The 17,612-nt window shown below is 42.3% G+C and overlaps 1 protein-coding gene across 11 annotated transcripts in view; it reads right to left on the bottom strand.

Annotated features, from left to right (window-relative positions):
• The window catches only part of atp8a1 (ATPase phospholipid transporting 8A1), a 97,951-nt gene that overhangs the window by 9,575 nt on the left and 70,764 nt on the right, over nt 1-17,612 (bottom strand). For all 11 annotated transcript variants that reach the window (XR_004615311.1, XR_004615309.1, XR_004615310.1 and 8 more), the window contains 6 exons: nt 14,594-14,668; nt 12,933-13,055; nt 8,680-8,758; nt 7,435-7,496; nt 7,101-7,157; nt 6,616-6,723 (listed from right to left, as the gene is read on the bottom strand). Coding sequence is in view for 1 of the 11 variants with exons in the window: in XM_034598857.1 (XP_034454748.1) it covers nt 6,616-6,723; nt 7,101-7,157; nt 7,435-7,496; nt 8,680-8,758; nt 12,933-13,055; nt 14,594-14,668 (504 nt within the window). In the remaining 10 variants the exon portion in view is untranslated. The remainder of the gene's footprint in view (nt 1-6,615; nt 6,724-7,100; nt 7,158-7,434; nt 7,497-8,679; nt 8,759-12,932; nt 13,056-14,593; nt 14,669-17,612) is intronic.

Genomic DNA, 17,612 nt, shown 5'->3' on the forward strand with positions numbered 1-17,612 from the left:
ACACACACACACACACACACACACACACACACACACACACACACACACACACACACACACACACACACACACACACAAAGACAGGTTTGTGAAGCTGTCCTGATTAGGATTTTCCATTGACTTCCATTCAATGTGGACAGCCTAACCAATATCTCGTGGCCAAACTGACGGCCATGCTGACTGAGATCCTCCAGAGCAAAGGATGACTTCCATCTTAAGGTCAACGCTGTGAAGGATCAGCTCAGGAGGATCAGCTCAGGAGTGAGCAGGCAGAGAAAGAAGTCTGAGTTTAAAAAATCACGGAGCTGGAGAGTGGTTGAAGCCTCTGAGGAGAGGTGGCTCATCAAGGAGGAAGATTCTCAAACCAAAGCTCAAGAGATGGAGGAGGATGTCAAGCTCAACATGAAGAATATTAAGCTTCAACTCAGTTTTATTTGAAGAATAACTTGTTGGATTGTGAGTTTGTCTTAGATTTAGACTTTGAGGGGGAAAACAATGACAGATGTGTCTTTTCTGTCTTTTTAGGAGCTGGTCCTCATGTCAGACTGCGACAAGGCCAGAAAGAAAAGGATGAAAGTAAAGCACAGAAGGAGGAAGAAAAGAGACTGAAGAAGGAGCTGAAAGAGAAGAAAGAGCAGGAGAAGAGAGAGAAAAAGCAAAGACAGAAGGAAAAGAGAAGACATAAGTGAATTTCTCTTTAAACCCCTCAACTCCCTTCCCCCTGTTAACCCCCTTCACCTCTCCCATCCTTCCACTCCCTCAACCCCGTCTCCCTTCCCATCATCCCAAATCCCCTCCTTTCCTTATCCCCCCTTCTTAACCTCCCCTCCTTACTCCCCTCTCCTCCCTGCTTCACACTCAATCTAAAACCTGTATATATCTTCACTTCCTGTAAAAAATATAAACAAAAAAATGACTATTCAATTTGAAAAATGATTCTCACGTCTCTCGTTTCAAGTCTTCAATACATCCTGATGTTCACTTTGTAAATTATGGTTGAGTATAGAGTAAAATGGATGATAAAGCACAGTATTGATTGCATGAATGATGAATAATTAATTTTAAGAGTAGAAAAATTACAATCAATCATTTCCTATGTTGCAGCAGTAACTGGGAGCTTGTTTTCCTCCAAACTGGGAGAGTTACAACTCCCGGAGTCATAAAAAAACATCAGCCACAGATTTCAGCAATCATGCAGCAGCTCAAAGACAAAAACACACAGAAATGTGAGATTCTGATTAACAATCCAGAGTTTATGGGCAGACCTTAAAACCAGACCCTTCCTTTTCTACTGATTTAAGAGGAATAGCTCTGCCTGCAGAGGGACAAATACATGATCCTGCTCTTTACGTTTTCATTTTAAAGACTACATTCAAAGAAAGCATCAATCAGGCAGTTTTTTCTGTGCTGGGGGAATTTTTGCAGCTCAACTCAAATTTTGCACATTGCAGCGCATTAATTCATCCACAGGTTTCAAAACAAACTGCCTTTAAGGTATGTTGCACACAACAACAATCAACTTTGACTGAACATAAAATATAGATCACTTGTTCACTTTGATAGATTACTTGTCTTAAGGAAGTTTCAAGTTTCACTCTAAGGTACTTTCTAAATCACAGTGAAGTGAGTGGAAACTGGCTTGAGGTAAAATCACATTACAAATAACAATGATGAACTGTCAAAAGTAATGGAGTAAAATATGCAAAGTCAATAGTGATCATTTATGAAGAGAAAATGATATGTAACGTCAACATTTTAAAGATTTCTTTCCATGACAATAATTACAGAACCAGAGGACCACACATGGTTCAGAAACTTACCCTACAGCGTTTCTGCAGATTTTAACAAGTTCAATTTTAGACGTTTTTAAGACCATAATGGATGAAATTAAGAACTATGTCCAGGACAACATGTGGGAAGCGAATAACCCTTGAAATGACACATCATCTCACAATCTACAGACCGAGACAGAATCCAAAGTCTTTCTGACCGAGGTATTTGTAGATGATTAGTTATAACTCCCACGTTGGTCTCGTTTGTAGTTTTGTTACAGAGTGTGAATATCTGTATCATTGAGAAAGAACTACAGCAGACAGAGACATTACAAACTGTGCATTCGGCCCAAACATTACCTTAAGAAAACCTCAACCTAAAAGCGTAACGGAAGTAGCGTTAAATTAATTTTAAATGAATTTTCTGATTTTGTTTGCATTGTATTATTTGAATTATTAATAGCTGTGTTTTCTTCTGTATTATTGACCAAGCTGATACAAGTCTCCACAGCGAGTAGCTCCTACATCTTCCACCGAAAGACCATAACCTCTGTTTAGGGCCGATTTATGGTCGGTAGGTAGGTAAGTCTTTAAAAATGCATTATATGAGAGAAATGGCTGAGCATCTTAAGCTGAGATGTGTCACTGCAACAAAAACACATGATCCCCTGGTTCGATGAGTCCAGTGTGAGTGATGATTAGATGCAAATGAAGCCAGTTGCACTGAACACTAACCCACACTGAAAGATATATTTAGAAAAGGAGGCAAGAATTCCTGTTTTTTAATAGTTTCTCATGACAAACTTTTGTACAACTTTACCAAATGAGCAATCCTTCCAAAATGTCTAAAATTGTTTTAATTCCTTCTCTATATCTCATCAATATCTCATAGACCAGCATAGATAGCCCTGAGTGTTTTCCTGGCAGACTACGCATCAACAAACATTCTGGTTTGATGATTCCTTTCTGAGGAAATGTTTCTTATCGCCAAAAAGAAACTGCGGAAGGATCCAACGCACACTCGCCAAGTGTGAAGTCGATGTGCTGATGACAAGCACTTGAGTCTGAGTGAGAGCTGCTCTATTGCAGCTCGCAGTAGAAAGCGGAAATCAGCAAAGGTGGTTGTGAAAAGCAAGGAGGGAGAAGGGGATAAACTGTACTGGAGACAGCTCTGTTGATAGCAGAGGCGAGTTGGCAGACAGCGGGTCAGTGTGACTACATGAGACACCTCCTGAGGTGAACCTCAACTGCTTTCTGTGGCAGATTACACAGCTCCAAGGGAATAATCTGACGTTTTCTCTTGATATCTGTGTCAGACTTTTGTGAGGTGAAAATATGATGAGATATATACGGTTTTGGGTTCGAGCCAGTATGGGAGTAGCTGAGAAAAGCACTAGTAGCCGTTTTATGGATGGACCCTGAACCTGTGTTGTCAGTTGTCCAAAACAATATTTCACCTGACAGTGATGAATGCGTTCACATGAGCCCTGCTTGATGTCTCTTGTTAAAGGCACCGAGCTGGGTAATGAGTGAGAGCAGAAACAGGAGGAGAAGGGAGTTCTGGTGTCTGTTAATGTTATTGGCCCTCGGGCGCTTTTTCTACTGGGGGGGGGGGGGGGGGGGCTAAAAAAAAAAAAGAACAAAGAGGAAAAGGCTGATTCAACAAGTAAAAAGAGACGGAGTAAAAGAAAATAGTAGGAAGGACAGATGGAAAGTTGAAAAATATTTAAAGATTCAAGTAAACACTGAGGTGGTGGAGTACGAGGGGCTGCGTCGGGGTCGAGAATAATCCTCCACTTCAGAGGCTACGAGGTCTTAGAGGTGGAGATGGTCTCTGATGCCTTCTAAGGTTTCACAGAGATGTGTCCCTGTTTGATGATGTACTGGCATCCCTGAGTTGGGGCAGGGGCATAGGGTTACCAAGTACCCACAGGACACCATTACTGTCGTCAGTCAAGTGCTGCAGGGCGTGGATGAAAGCACCCGGCTCCACGGACAAGGGATAGGATGAAGCTAATACACCCATCGCCTGTGTGTGTCAGTGTGAGTGTGTGCCACAAAAAGTTTTTCTTCCTAAAACACAACTCAAGTTTTTCAACCATAAGAACAGATCAGAAACAAGGAACGTCATCTGGAAAGGAACAGTTTGATGTTTTGGAAAATATACTTGATAGATTTAGATGAGAAGACTGATACTCTCATGTCTGTACTGCAATATGAAGCTATAAGCAGAAGATGGTTGGCGTAACGTTGGCATAAGAACTGGAAAAAGGGGGCACAGAGGTACTTTGGACCGGTGCAGCTCTTCCATCCATCTACCGACACATGTAAAAAAACCTAATATCTTCCTAATTATATAAAACAGGTTATTCCTCATTAGTTTCAAGTGTACAAAAACTAAATTGAAGTTTCAGGGGTAAACTTTGTTGCAGCAGAATCCGATACAATTGAAGTCAATGGTGAGTCCTTTTTCAGAAAAAACACAACATGCCTCCATACTGCTCGTGTGGTGACCGCAAGCCCTGACGACTCCACAGGAAGTGGCTAAGCTAGCGGCCGTAGCCACACGATGGTGTGTCCGAGGGTCCCTGAATGCACCACGTAGGAAGATATCAGAGGACATTTAGGCTTAAAACACGTGTAAATGACCTCGTTTTGAGTCGAATAGGAACGTCGGGCTTGCGGGCACTTGGATGACACCACACGAGCAGTAAGGAGGCATTTTATGCTTTTTCTGTTTTATTACGTCTGAAGAAGGACTCACCATTGACTTCAATTATATTATTCAGATTCAACTAAGTTTACCCCTGAAACTCCAGAAGTGTTTTGTGGACCCCCCCCCCCCATCATCAGCATAGTGGTGAGTAGATAATGAGTGAATTTAAACTTTTTCGGTGGACTATCCCTTTAGCCTCTTTGAGTGTCTGCTGGTTGTCTGGAGAATGATGCTGCCCAAGAATGAATCTGGCACATATCCAAATTTGACAGCTCTGATTTTGTACAGATTAAATAAATAATATGCAGTGAGTTTTGATCAGGTAATTTGATCTGTTGGCGTTTGACCGAGCCAGAACCAGTTAGCTGTAGCCTCGATAATGTTGAGAGACTGATATTATCTTGGTGAGTGGTATCAACTCTCTCATCTTACTCTACCAGACAGCATATAAGAGTATTTCCCAAAATCACGACCTGTTGCTTTAAATCATTATATAATGACCAAAGGAAAAAAAATGGAAAAGATTAACAACTGACTTAAATCACAACAAACAAACGCAGTTCCCGTCATGTAAACCAGTAAATTAGCTTAATGGCTTAATGGCAATGTACCTAAATGTAACTGTCCACACACGTCTATGACTCTGTGCTCCAGTTGTTTATCAGACAATGCTGCATGTTCTTCATTACCTCCGGCGAGGAGGTTACGTCCTCACTGCTTTTTGTTTATTTGTCTGTCTGTCAGCAAGATTACTCAACTTCTATTGAACCGATTTCCATGAAATTTGGTGAAGGTTTGGGACTGAAAATGACCCGAGGAAGAACTCATCTAATTTCGGAGCTGATCTGAATAAACGGGCAGATCCAGGCATCTTTAACGTGGTGAGATAGGGGGGTAGCCTTGGTGGAGGTATGCGCTGAGCACCGTTCTAGTTTAGCATCAGATCCGACCATCTACTCTTTTATATGTAGGACAGTTTGAAGTGAGCATCAAACACTGTAACTTGTTCTGAAGGGTTTTCTGTGCAATGTGTCCCACTGAAGATCTGCACCAAAGTGGAATCACATCACATTTACAGTATGAAGTAATGTGTTTACAAAGAATCGCACAGTTCTGCCTGTGAGGGGCGGATCTTTTCCTCCTCTGCAGGCTGTGCAGTCCTTTGTGTTTAATAGCTTCCTGCTGTGTTATTGTCTTCTAATGAAAAGATGCCTCATTTTCATCCCCATAATGCACTGGGGACCTGTGGTTAACAGGCCACACTGACAACCTGTGGTGACCCATACAGACACCAGTCGCATTCACATGCAAATAACAGCTCAAAGAGAGAAAAACTGGAAAATCAAGAGCCTATTTTTCGATGTTAAAGGTTATTTTTATATGAAGAAGTCCATTTCTAATCCTGACGATTGTTGGGTAGATGTTTCTTTGGCATCAGTGTGTAAACCAGATTTACTCTCACCTTTCTTTGCTTAGCTTCCTGACTGCTTCACTGTTTCCATGTCACCTGTGGATACTCAGAGCCGAGGGAGGGCAATGTAACACAAACATTGGGCTAATTGGCCCAATTAAGTCATTATGCAACACAAGCCAGAGGTCTGACAGTTTACACTCTTCTGGCAGTCCTTACAAAGACCTGTGTCAAGTTGAGCCCTGAATTTTCCCACCAGCATCTCTCTGTAGAAAATAAATTACGAGGCCCAGCAGGTCTGTCGGTGATAGACAATTATATCATCAATTTCCTTTAGCGCTGGAGGAAGTTGTTTCCACGAGAGAGCGCCTGTATATGTGGGTGTGTAAGCATGGTTACATCCGTTCTAATACAGTTCAGTTTTAAATGCATTACGTTTTCTTTCTTTTTATGCATGGTGTCATCACTACGCCGCAGTTTCTGAGCCCATAAAAAAGAAACTTTTAGCCCCATTTTAGTTTGTGTCATTGTTTCCAAGTCTCTTGTTTCTGCCCGTTCAGACTAAAACTTGGAGATTTCAGATGCCCTCATTCGTTTCCTGATTGGGACTCATCAGTCAGGACGTGTCCCTCCTAGATTCTGCACACTCCTATCATGCAAGCGTTTTCAAGAAGGAACCCATGCCTGTGTGTACATGTTAGCATGCAGGTGCTTACCTCGCCTGACATGTCGGGAGCCAGAGGAATGAGAGGCCACAGGGACGAGTAGATAATGAAAAACACCACCCACAGGCCGATGCTTCCCCAGATGGCGATGTGACTGAACTGTTGGTGAAGAATCAGAAAAACAATAAGGTAAACGAAAGTGTTTTAGCTTTTCATTTACTCTACATTTGCACTTTATTACAATTTAGCAACAAAAGTTGTATTTAGGCAGCATTTTCAAAAAAAATTTGCTGCCTTTTTTATAACCACTTTCACAATTTGGTTTTATTAATGTGTGGCTACTTGTAACTTGAAATACCCTGCATGTCATTTCACTAGGTTTACAGTTACGAGCCCAGAGAGAACAAACCATAAAGAGACCTGGAGATAAAAAAAGGATGTAAAATTTGTCTCTAAGTATCAGTGGTCAAATAAAATGGAGGAACTGGAACATGATAACAGAACTTTAGCGAGCGAGGAGAGAGCCATCAACTTACCATGGTCCAGGATGAGGTCTCAAGGCCGGCTTTAAGACAAACTGTGATAACCACAAACTGCGGAGACACAAATCACACTGACATTAAAGTACGTCCTCCTTCAGCACTAAAAATCGGTCACGGGAAGTGCACAACACATCTGAATTTTCATTAAGATCCGATTTTTGTTTTACATACAGTATAAAACAGGAAGAGCTCAGCAGAAAAACAGAAGATGTAAGAAAGACAAGTATAACCGATGTTTATTCTCAGAAATTGGATAACACTTGGCGGAGACACCTGAACTGTTTAACACAGCAGAAGCGCTGCCTGCCAAAAAGATCGCTGCACTTACTGTGTAAACCATGTTGCCTAAGAGGAGATAGTCGGGAGTTTTTCCGCTGCCAAAAACTGTATCTGTGAAGGGAATCAACAACAGGAGCTTTTAGGGCCAAAGCTGTGTCTTTTCAGCTCTAAGGTTTCACACAGAGTTCCATTAGGTGATCCAAAGAGTAAACAAACAGACAGCACATAGGATATTACTTTAAGTATACCTCAGTGGGAACTTGGGTGTGAAAGTCCCTATTTAAGAGTTGGATATAAAAGCGGACATGGGAACGTGAAGTGAAAGACACATTCAAACGCTGCTTCCATTACTTCCCTTTGAGGGAGGCTGGAATGTTAATTATGTCTCTTCAGGAGCTTTTAAGAGTGTGTCTGTATGAAAATCCATCTGTTAAGACTGAGAAACAGAACTGCTGTGAATTCATCACAGTCAGAAATGAAAGGTTCTGCCTAATTCACCACTGTAACAGAACAGATCGTTTTTCTGACAAAATTATGATTTATTTCACCATTAAATAGTAATCAAAGCTCTTGAAAACTATTTTCCTGCAATTTAGGTTAGAAAAACATCTTAAATAAACAAAAAAAAAAGGAATATCAAAATAGGTTCGGGCAAAAATACAACTGCCATTGAAGAAAGAAAGAGAGGCTCCCTTCCATTTACTTCCGGCTGGTCACATGTCTTGTGTGCACTGAGGCTTTGCTGACAGCCTGTCAGTCAGAGTGATGGGGCTTGGTGCCTTTGTTTGGAGAGCAGGCCCAAGCTTGTGTGGTCCTCAGCTCCGTCCAGCCAAGACTCACCAGCTCAAAGATCCCTATTCTCTCTGCTCTCGCCCACAGAAACCCTGCATCTCAATGTGCACAAACAACTGACTTTATACGGCTACATAACGTCAGTGAGTTTAATGTCAATTTGATAGCACATACAAAAAAGACAAATATCTGTCTTTGCGGATAAAAGTCCTCTAAACTGGACAGTCTCCTGGAAAGTGGTGTGTTTATGAAAAATGTATCAACTGCGTGTAAATGCATTTAAGCAGCTCACAGTGTGCACACGTGAACTGGTGCAAACATATATATATATATATACACGCTTGTTAGTGTGCGTCGCTCTCGCCTGAGCACACACATGTTTGCAATTCATGACTGGACGGCTGAAGAGAGAACTAATTAAGACAAAGTATGTGTGTTTGACTGTCCTCCCTCTTCTTCCAGTGAGTCCGCCGAGAGCCGAAAGTCTCTGGGAGCTACTTACCATGCTCGAAGGCTTTAAGGGGGAACCAGAAGAGAATGACGGAGTGGAAGAGGCCGTTCAGACAATGGGCCCAGAAGACCTGCAAAAAAAGGAGGGGAGAAGGATGGAGGGGAAGGAGGCATGAGGAGGAGGAGGAGGAGGAGGAGGAGAGAGAAGGGGGTGGGTGGCGGCAGGGGATTCCAAGAGTAGAGAGAGAGAAAGGTTGGGAGAGATGGAGGGAAAAAAAGCATTAGAAAAGGGTGTGGGGAGCTCCAGCCTTCCAAGTGACCCCTGACCCGGGCCCTTTGTGCCATCCCAGTGCTAGGCTAAGTGGAGGTTTTGTCGGGGCCTCCTCGCTGAATGCCACCCCGCTGACAGACACGCTGTATATCCTCTGTGTGTGTTATGTGGGAGAGAGAAGCTGCTGAGTGTGTGTACGAGCAGTGAAAGGGAAGTGGACAATGTCGGCATGCAACTTCTAGGTTATTTCGTATTTAGCAGAATCAAATTAAACAAAATTGAGCAAGTACAACAACCTGCAAAATGAACGTCCTCCCCTTGACAATAAGAACATTATACAGCATTAATATATGTGCTGTCAGTGTGAGGGTTTCCTCTCATTACAGTGCATTAGGCATCAGCCCTTTCAAGTGAGAATTTTAGACGGTGTAGAAATAAGTGACAGGAGAATTTAAACAAGCAGAAATCAGTCTAGAAACACACACAGGGAGACTGACAGCTCCGACAGAGATTAAACTGTTTTTATGGTAATTATTAAGGGCCTGGAAAAAGGTGGTGCGGAACAGAGTCTGCATGTGTCTGTGTGTGAAGCACGCAGACTTTGGATGAGTTGTTTAAATCAATACTCCCACTCCAAAACCACCTTGTTTCAAATTTACTTTATGCAACAGCGGAGCCAAACAAAACACTAATGGGCGATGTAGCATGAAAGAGCCGTGAAATCCATTCTGCCAAAAACCACTGCACATTTGTGCTCCCTCTTCCTCCTCTCTGCTGACCCAGACGTTGGTGTTAATTCCGAGAGATGAAAACTTGTCAAACTCGTAGGGTACACGGCTGACGGAGGAAAAATAAAAACACTGCTTTTTTAATCCTGAACTTCTTTTTAATCATTGCATCTTGGCAGCTGAGAAGTTAGAGGCTTCATACTTAAAAAACACCTCTTTTCAACAACTTCAGTAAAACCTGTCAGTAAAACATTAAACATGACTTATTTGTGACAACCTGGACACCCTGAAAAGGAAAAACGTCTCAGGATGAACTACTGGTGCTTCTTTATGTAGGGTTATTACAGGTTTTCTGCCAGGAAAGGATGTGAAAAAAGAAGGGAAAGAAGTATAAAATAGAGTACAGTGAAAGAAAAAGTCTCGTTTCGGACTGTGAGCCTTTATAATATACCCTGGCCTCAGTGGCGTGACCTCCTCACCTTTCCTATAGACCAAACAAAGTCCTGTAGCAGCCACCCCCCAAACGGGATTACCTCACCCCCCCCCCCACACTGTGTACACAAAACCCAATACACGGAGCGCGGGGTGGCCCAAAGCAAACCCCACTCCTCTAACTCAAATGTGAACTAAATTATCACTAATGTAACAATCACACATTTATGCCAATTAACCTCCCACTGACAGGCTCAGCTCTTTATCAGCCTCCTCCTCGACCCCAGACATTCCCGGGGTGCAAACAAGCACCAGTATCCCCCCCGCTATAATGAATGCTAATGAAATCAATAAATGTTCATAATCATTTGTCACAGTGGGATCCTCCCTTTCACCCCCGGCAGCCGCCCTGCTCTCTTTCTTCCCCTTGTATCCCTGCAAGTTGCAAAGGAGCCCATCTGAATGAATGCTCGGTCTGTCCTGTAAAGATTCAGCCCTTTGTGGAACTCCTAATTGCCAAAAAAAAAAAACTGCATGAAGGCCAGTAATTAATATCCAGCCAAATATTTCCAGCCCCGCACGCCCCCTCCCCCTGTCTTTTTGAATAAACGGGAAGCGGCGAGGTAAAAAGGGAACGAAGGATAAAGAAATAAAGAGTTTAGGAGGTGTTTGCTGGTAAACAGCTGTAATTACTGCGAACACGTAAAAGGGGAGCGGGGGGTTCAAGCACAGTGAGTTAACTGTCAGGAATTTATCATTAAAAGTGAACGGGCCACTGTCGAAGCCACGCCCCGAGTGTCTAACACCCTCGGTCACTCCCTTCTCTCACCTCAACACAAACAGCTTTAATTCACAAAGACAGTATCTGTTGTGTACAAAAGAGCCAGGCGTGCAGAAAGACAGGCTTCGAGGGGCCAAATTCCTGCTGGATTTTCTCGCCTTGCCTCAGGCCAGCTGCAAGGAAAATATCTCGGGAAAAGAGTGGACAAGCCAGCAAAAACAACCTGCTGACCTGGCCGAGTCATCAGTTATGGGTCTTGGAAAATGTGGCCCAAACAAAATTGAGGTTCATTTTCTCCTAACTTTCAAACACATACTTTTGTGATCCTTTCTTGGCGTGAGGATGTTAATGAAGCCAGGAAAAAGGTTAATGAAGGGAAAATCCACCCTAAAACAAAAATTCTGCCAAAGTGTTGAATGATTAACTAATAACTAAGAAGTTGTGAGGATAAATAGCTGTAATCTAAAGTGTAATTAATGGAGTAAGGAGATGGCCTGATACTATCAACCCTGTTAAAAATTACTTTTATCCACAGACAATAAATAATACTTTGTGCACAGCAAGTCTGATTTTACTGATCTTTTTTTCCCTCTGGTTTTTCATGGATTTACCAACATTCAGTTATCAATCAAATGTGACTTTACAATCCAAGTTGTAAAGTCACAGTTTTTTTCATTGTTAGCTCTGGTAGTAACTTGCTACGCACCTTTTTACTCCAAATAGAACAGGTGCTCCATTTGTTTTGTGTATAAAAGCTCTATTAAATATCAAAAATTGTGCAAAAATATAATATCTAACAGCTCAGGGTGTTGAGTTGAAATTACTTGTTTATTTCTCAACCAACATTCGAAAAGCTAAATAAATTCCATTTATATCTACTTACGAAAAAAAAAGTATCAAATCCTCATATTTAAAAAGCTGTTGATGACTAAAAAACTCAAAATATTTGCTAATGAATTATCTATTGATCCAATAATCAACACTTTGCAGCAGTTGCAGATAAGAATGTCAGAAAATGTGACAAATAAAGTTTGTTATAATGAATTTTAAGTGTTTGACTTAAATAGGTTTGTAATAATAGAAGTGACTCCAGACTCAGTAAAACTAGAGGAAATCTACTGTTGTCTTATAAACACATATGCGTGGGTTAAACGTGATCTGACAGTCTTGCTCTGAGAACAAATGAACTCTCCCACTTAAACAAATTGCAGAAAATTCCCGCAACAAATACCATCACACAATGACAGCACGATCTCTCTATTCCCTCCTTTCTCTGATTCTTTCTGCTACATCCCCCTGAACCTATCTGACCTTCCCTGCCCCTGACCGCCATGGCCAATCCGCCTTTAATCCATCTCCATGCGGCGCTAACCAGGTCACCACGCCTATGAGGAGGGTCCAGGAGTCTCTGGCTCCGCATGGGGAAAGGAGGAGACGTCTTTATTACCAGCAGGGGAAAGCTAACAAACAATCCCCGCAACCAGACAGAATAGGTCAAACCAGGCTGGAACTGGAGACCTACTGACAACAGCTGCAAGGTCACTGAGACCAGAGGAGCGCCAGTCGCTTGCAACAACATGACAGGAACATCTCGTCTCATTAATGTGATGTTAATTGGTTGTAATAGGTGGAACATTTGACCTTTTTGTGAGTGAGGTGGAGCCCAAACTTATTTTTCAATTTTAGATGATACGATGGAAAATTACCAATTGTGAGAGTGTTTGTTGACACCTGATGCTAGTTGAGCTGTATGAAGTTACCAAAATGGATGGTAACAATACTCCCCTCCTAGAGGTTGATCACAAAATCATCTTCCAGAGGTGATGAAACGAGATACAGTGTGTACACAGTAAATTAGGCCATGGCGACAAATACTGGTTTGGAAAACTACCAAAAACTGAGTACTAGTTCCCTGCGACCCGAGGGACATTTGCTTGTTGTATTGCACTAGATTTGGAGAAACTTGAGAATTACTGTAGCAGTAAAGAAAAAGACAGAAACTGGAAAATATATGAAACAAAAAACGAAGGTGGGAACAGTAATCTATTAATATTTAAACCATGTGCAGAACATGTGATAGGAACAGTTGTTACCTTGGTATTAAAACCCATGGCATTCTGGGAGGTTTTGTAGAGTTCTGGGTATTTCAGCATGTTCTCTTTCCTGCAGGAGCGCTCAAATATGCCCAGTGTGAGAGGAGGCAGGGCAGTGAAGATCTACATAAAACACACACAGAGAAATATCAGAGACATACATCCAGATGATTTTAGGTTTTGATACAAATACCTCAATTTCCAATCAATGAAAGCAGCACAAATGATTCATTATTGTAAAGATGTTACTGAGTAAAAACATTCAAAGTACTATCTAGAACTAGGTACTGTTTATTACTACAGCTGATAAATGTACAGCGTATATGGGCAGCATAGCTCACAAACAAAAAAACAGCTGGATATCAATGGAAAATATTTAAATAACATCACCAAGTAAACCTACTGTATATGCACAGTGTAAATAGTTTATTATAATGTCTTGCTTGTAAATGTATCTTCATCACTGCCACGATCTCATCTCCATATGTTAATATTTGGATCTGTAAGTTTCATTCTGTTCTCCAATTGCTTCTATCTATTTTAAATCACTGAAGACCATTGACCTAAAACCCTTCAGGGTAACTTATTTGGATTTGTCATGCTTCAAGTCTGTTCATATGCAAAACCCATCTCCAGTGAACATCTGCGATCCTCTTGACTAAGAAGCAGGTATTTAAGCCAGGCTGAAGTGTAATTTCTAAGTGATGTTGTAATGTTGTTTTGTGTAGCAGCTGCTGAGAGAGCAGTGATGGTATTGTGTGGCTTAGGGGCTCAGCGGGTCAGTTGGTGTGAGTTGGTGCGAGTTCCCTGCAGCCCCATCTGGAGTGGGAGTCTGCAGGCCTCGGTCGAAAGGACCAGTGGGCCACAGGACATGCTCGACTGGGCTCCTTCCTCATTCACAGCCATGCCGAGGAGGATCTCTATTCAGGGGCGGATGCAGCCGACTGCCTTCAACAGAGTCCCACTGAGCCGGAGGAATTCGCCCAGTTTTTGGATAAGGTGAAAGACTGAACCCTCTTCCCACCACTGCAATGCAGTACTGGTTCTTTAAGGTGGTGGCAGGGCTCTGGAAATGTCCTTCTCACTTAACAGTTTGTACCTCCCATAAATTACTTCCATTTGAGGAAGTGGAAAAACTTCACTTCGCACTTCTCTCATTCTATTTTGTTTATTGAATAGAGTCGATTTTAATAAACAGTTTAAAAAGTACATATCAACTCCTCTTGGGCTAAACGGAGTGGTAACAAAGATTAGATTTGCAGATGTACATTTTTCTCTTCCATTAAATTCATGACAGACATGAAATATGAGTTAATTAGGAGTGGTCTTATAATAGAGCCCTGTGGGACTCCCTGTACCAGCAGCGAGCTCAGTTGCGGCTCCAGTCTTCTTATTCTTTTTATCATTCAAACGTAGCTGCCCTCGCTAACTAAACTCTTTGGGGCAGGCAAAGCTGTTGTTCTTTCACATTCAGTGCATAGTTTGGAGCACAGAGGGAATAAGGACTTGACAACAGGTCATAAATAAAGGAGTCATTTTTCAGGATGTTGATGACATATTCACGCAATGAAGGGATCAGTTCTGGGGTACCTTGGCAAATCAGTGCTGCGCGACAGAGGTAATGGTGGCTCTTTGGAGAATACATTTTATTAACAACTCACCACGTTGTACAAGCCGATGCACCAGCGCTCGAAAAGAATCTGACCCGAGAAGCCATTGACAAACGCGAACCAGATCTGAGGGAGACAAAAATACAGGAATTAAAGCAAGAACAGCAAAAACCAGGCCAGGAAAAATGAATCACAAATTTCCAGGGCACCTTCTATATACAGTATGTTAAGCCAATAAAGAAATAGATATCATAGGCTTTTCTCAAACTAGATGATGAGAAAACTACCAAATCTCTGTAGTATTTCAAATTGCCCTTTATGTAATTGTATTATATACATTTGTATTATTATGTATGCTTTCTATTAGTGATATAAGGGGTGCGGTTACCATTATCTGATTTGAGACAGGCTCAAGCTGTCTACAGACCAACAATCCATTTTTCAGTAACACTACATTCTTCACTGTCACTGTTTTCATTGACAACAGACACCTCAAAGAAAGACCGTGAGATATTTTAGAGAGAGAACAGCTCCTGCTTATATATCCTAAATATAACTGCATCTTGTAAAATGTGAAAAAATAAATGTTTCCTTTCAACATAAAAACCAACAACTTCATTATCCTGAAACTGATGAACATTTGTTTGAAGTGCTGACCTGTGATCAACATGCCATTCGTCTAACTTTGCTGTTTTCAAACTCAGGAAAAGACGGAGGGGCCAAAACAGACCAAATTAGAAAATAAGAGCGACAGTGGGAAAGCCAAGACCTCCAGATGCCACCTCCGTGATGCAAATTGTCCCCTTGATTCATCACGGGATTACCTACAAACATATATCAAGCCCACCGTTTCCCTTCATGGTCTACCTGCAGACATGTGGGTGACGGACGAGGTTAGTCATAAGGGCAGTCGGGCCTGTGGGACTCTGAATTATGGATACTTTGATATATTTTGTCAGAAAAGGGAGACAGAAGTAATGAAAGCCATATGCTGGGTGGAGATGAAGCTTATCACCATATCTTGTTTAGTCAGACTCATGTGAACAAAATAATACCTCTGAGATCAGAGCAGCTGCCAGGCATTCTGAACAAGTTATATGAACATGCAAGTAGAGCAACAGATCTAATATCTAGTGGCATATTATTATATATATAATTGAATTTCCTGACACTTTCTGCAGAAACAATATGAAAACTGCTTGCAAACTGAGAGTGAATCATAAATTGCCACTCACATTGTTTCTATTTGACACTTTAATGTTCCAGAAATGGCTCCTGCTCACAGCGAATCTGTCAGGGGAACATCAGGGGTGCTGTGTTTTGGCCGTGGCCAACCAAGCATTTGCTTGCTTCATTTAACTTCATTATGAAGGCATGAACTGCTACAAATTCTCAGATTGGGACAAAGCCAGTTTGGAGGCCCCGCCCACCTCCGCCACTGTCTGCACGACCAGTACCAATCTGCCAATGGCCGTTCTCATTTAATCGTGTAAGCATATGCATGAAAACAAATGTCTGTCATCCCCCCCCCCCCCCCTTCATCTGCCTTCATTCCCTCAGTTGACGAGGGGAGGCTGGGTGCCTATAGATGAGGCCTGTGTTTATGAATGTGCCCATAAACCCTGCCCCTCACCTCCCCTCCCTGCCACACCCACCCACAACAGATCCCACCCTCCACTCCATCAGGTGCACTCTACCATGATGTTGTTTCTTTTATGCGAGGGGGGCCTATTTTTTTCACATGGGATGGACCCTGTGGCTGTGTGACCATGAGAATCACAAGGTGGACAGTACATCTTTTGGCAGTGTGATAATAGTTTTGCGTGTTTTGGGGTCTTGGCTTGTGGAGAAATACATTCAGATGCCGTTGCTATGGGTTATGGGTAAAACAAGCCCAAGCCATGAGGCAGGTTCAACCATTAGCGTGGCTCAAGCAAGGGTAACGAGAGGCTAGCGGGTAGGTCAAACTGCTGAATTAATTACAGCTCTGCTCAATAAGAGGCTCTGGGCTGATATATTGTTGTGCTAAGTTAAAAAAGGCTCCTATTCATAGCATGTGGTAACTGCTTCTGTGTAAGTGTTTTGGCCTGGTCCTCGGGCTCCCAATAGCTTCTCTCTCTTTCTCCCGCTCCCATCTCTTGAGGGACAGATGCATTGATTTGCTCATTAGGGGAAGTACCAGGCAGGATTTTTCCTCCCCTTTTCTTCTCCTCATTGAGTGCCACTCAGCGGAGGGGTGTGGCTGGCCTCTCTCCCCGACTGCACATCGTGAAAACCAGTAATGGAGGGAAGCCGGAGCTAAGAAAAGGGGGATTGGGCAGCGGCTAACCGATAAGAAGACTTCTTGCATATTCATCAGTGAATCAAAAATCATTGATTCCAAGGCAGCTCAACAGCTCTGTACGCCTGTGTAGATGCGGCAATGGGGTGGAGGGGGTAGAGGGGCCGGAGCATGACATTTGTCCCCAACAATGTGAATCCTGATACTCTTAAGCTTAGCTTTGCGGAATTGCAAATGGAATTTATGCACAAAGCAAGTTCAGAATAAAGAGCAGACGTAAAGAAGGAGCTGATAAATATGCTGGAAATATGTGGAGCTACAAACACAAGCTGTCTCACAATGCCCGGCACAGTCTCTGTGGTTTCATTCAGAGCGCTACTGGTCGGCGAGCTTTGCTCAGAGCCGCACTGAATGAGCTTTCATGTAATTGCCTCATAAATGCCACTTGTCCATCAGGCCCCTCTGTAGCGCCCTGGCAATGTGTCAGTCAAACACGAGTGGCCAGCTGGATCGTTAATTTGAATTGAGTTGCTTTGGATTCTTTTGAAAAGGTCTCTTAGCTTGAATGTGGTTGGATTTAATCCTTTTTCACTCCTGTTCTTTAGTTAGCGGCGTAACTTTGAACAAAATCGATAATAATGTATTCTGCTTAAAGTTCATTAAGCACAGGACCACACTGTTAAAAGGTATTTAAAATGTCCCTTTTCCAAACACACAGAATGTCATGCTTCAACCATGATCATGCTGGAACTGATTAGCCGTAAGAATGCCAACCGTAGTCAAAAGCAT

Source organism: Hippoglossus hippoglossus, chromosome 10, assembly GCF_009819705.1.
Source record: "Hippoglossus hippoglossus isolate fHipHip1 chromosome 10, fHipHip1.pri, whole genome shotgun sequence".
In the NCBI taxonomy this organism is placed as follows: Eukaryota; Metazoa; Chordata; class Actinopteri; order Pleuronectiformes; family Pleuronectidae; genus Hippoglossus; species Hippoglossus hippoglossus.